Raw genomic sequence first — 691 nt, 5'->3', positions numbered from 1 at the left:
CCGTAACGTTTTAGTTTACTTTAGTTTTGGCTAACTGTACTCCTGATTATAGTATTCATATTTTGAATGATCTTTTATTTTTATATTTTCAATTTTCATTTTCATTTTAGTTTAAGTTTTAGTAAATTTGTTAAATATTTTTTATCATATTTCAGTTGTATTACTTTAGTACGTGTCTTGAACTTAAACTTATGCATTTCAGTTATGACACCATTTTTATTTTTCATGTTTTTTTTTAATTTTATTTCAACTTTGATTTAATTGCTGAAAATGGTTTTCGTTTTAGCTAACGCATATGCACATTTTTTCCTTCAAGTAATTAATTTAATTTAAATCCACTTCCTGTAATTTAAATTTGAGCTCAGTTTGTTGTAGATTGTGTCCAATTCAAATTTAACCCATAAATGGAAAATAATTCAGTTCTTAAATTCTCCCCAAGAGTTAAACTGCAGTCATTTGAAACACATCTGCCTGTATTCTAGAGTAAAGGTGTGTGTGAGTGTTTTATGACTAGTATAAGCTCGTTTCGTCACAGGATTGAGCTCAGAGATCCAGTAAAACCGTGATGATACTGTATCACTGAAACCAACATGCAGTATGATGTAACGCGAGCGAAGGTGCATGTCTCACCTGGAAGGCCCAGAACGGTCTTGAATCTCTGGCAGTGAATGGCTCCGAGCGAGTTAGACGC

General features: G+C 32.1%; 1 protein-coding gene across 1 annotated transcript in view; it reads right to left on the bottom strand.

Annotated features, from left to right (window-relative positions):
* LOC107577838 (claudin-19-like) overlaps window positions 1-685 on the bottom strand; it is a gene marked incomplete at both ends in the record, with an annotated part of 3,196 nt that extends 2,511 nt beyond the window's left edge. Inside the window, one exon of the mRNA XM_016263870.1 lies at window positions 631-685. Within this exon, the coding sequence (XP_016119356.1) occupies window positions 631-685 (55 nt within the window). The remainder of the gene's footprint in view (window positions 1-630) is intronic.
* Window positions 686-691: the final 6 nt, after the last annotated feature.

The sequence above is a fragment of the Sinocyclocheilus grahami genome, unplaced genomic scaffold (genome assembly GCF_001515645.1).
Source record: "Sinocyclocheilus grahami isolate Dianchi unplaced genomic scaffold, SAMN03320097.WGS_v1.1 scaffold7422.1, whole genome shotgun sequence".
NCBI lineage: Eukaryota > Metazoa > Chordata > Actinopteri > Cypriniformes > Cyprinidae > Sinocyclocheilus > Sinocyclocheilus grahami.
Note: the sequence above shows the minus strand (reverse complement) of the source record. Positions and strands in the feature narration are given on the sequence as shown.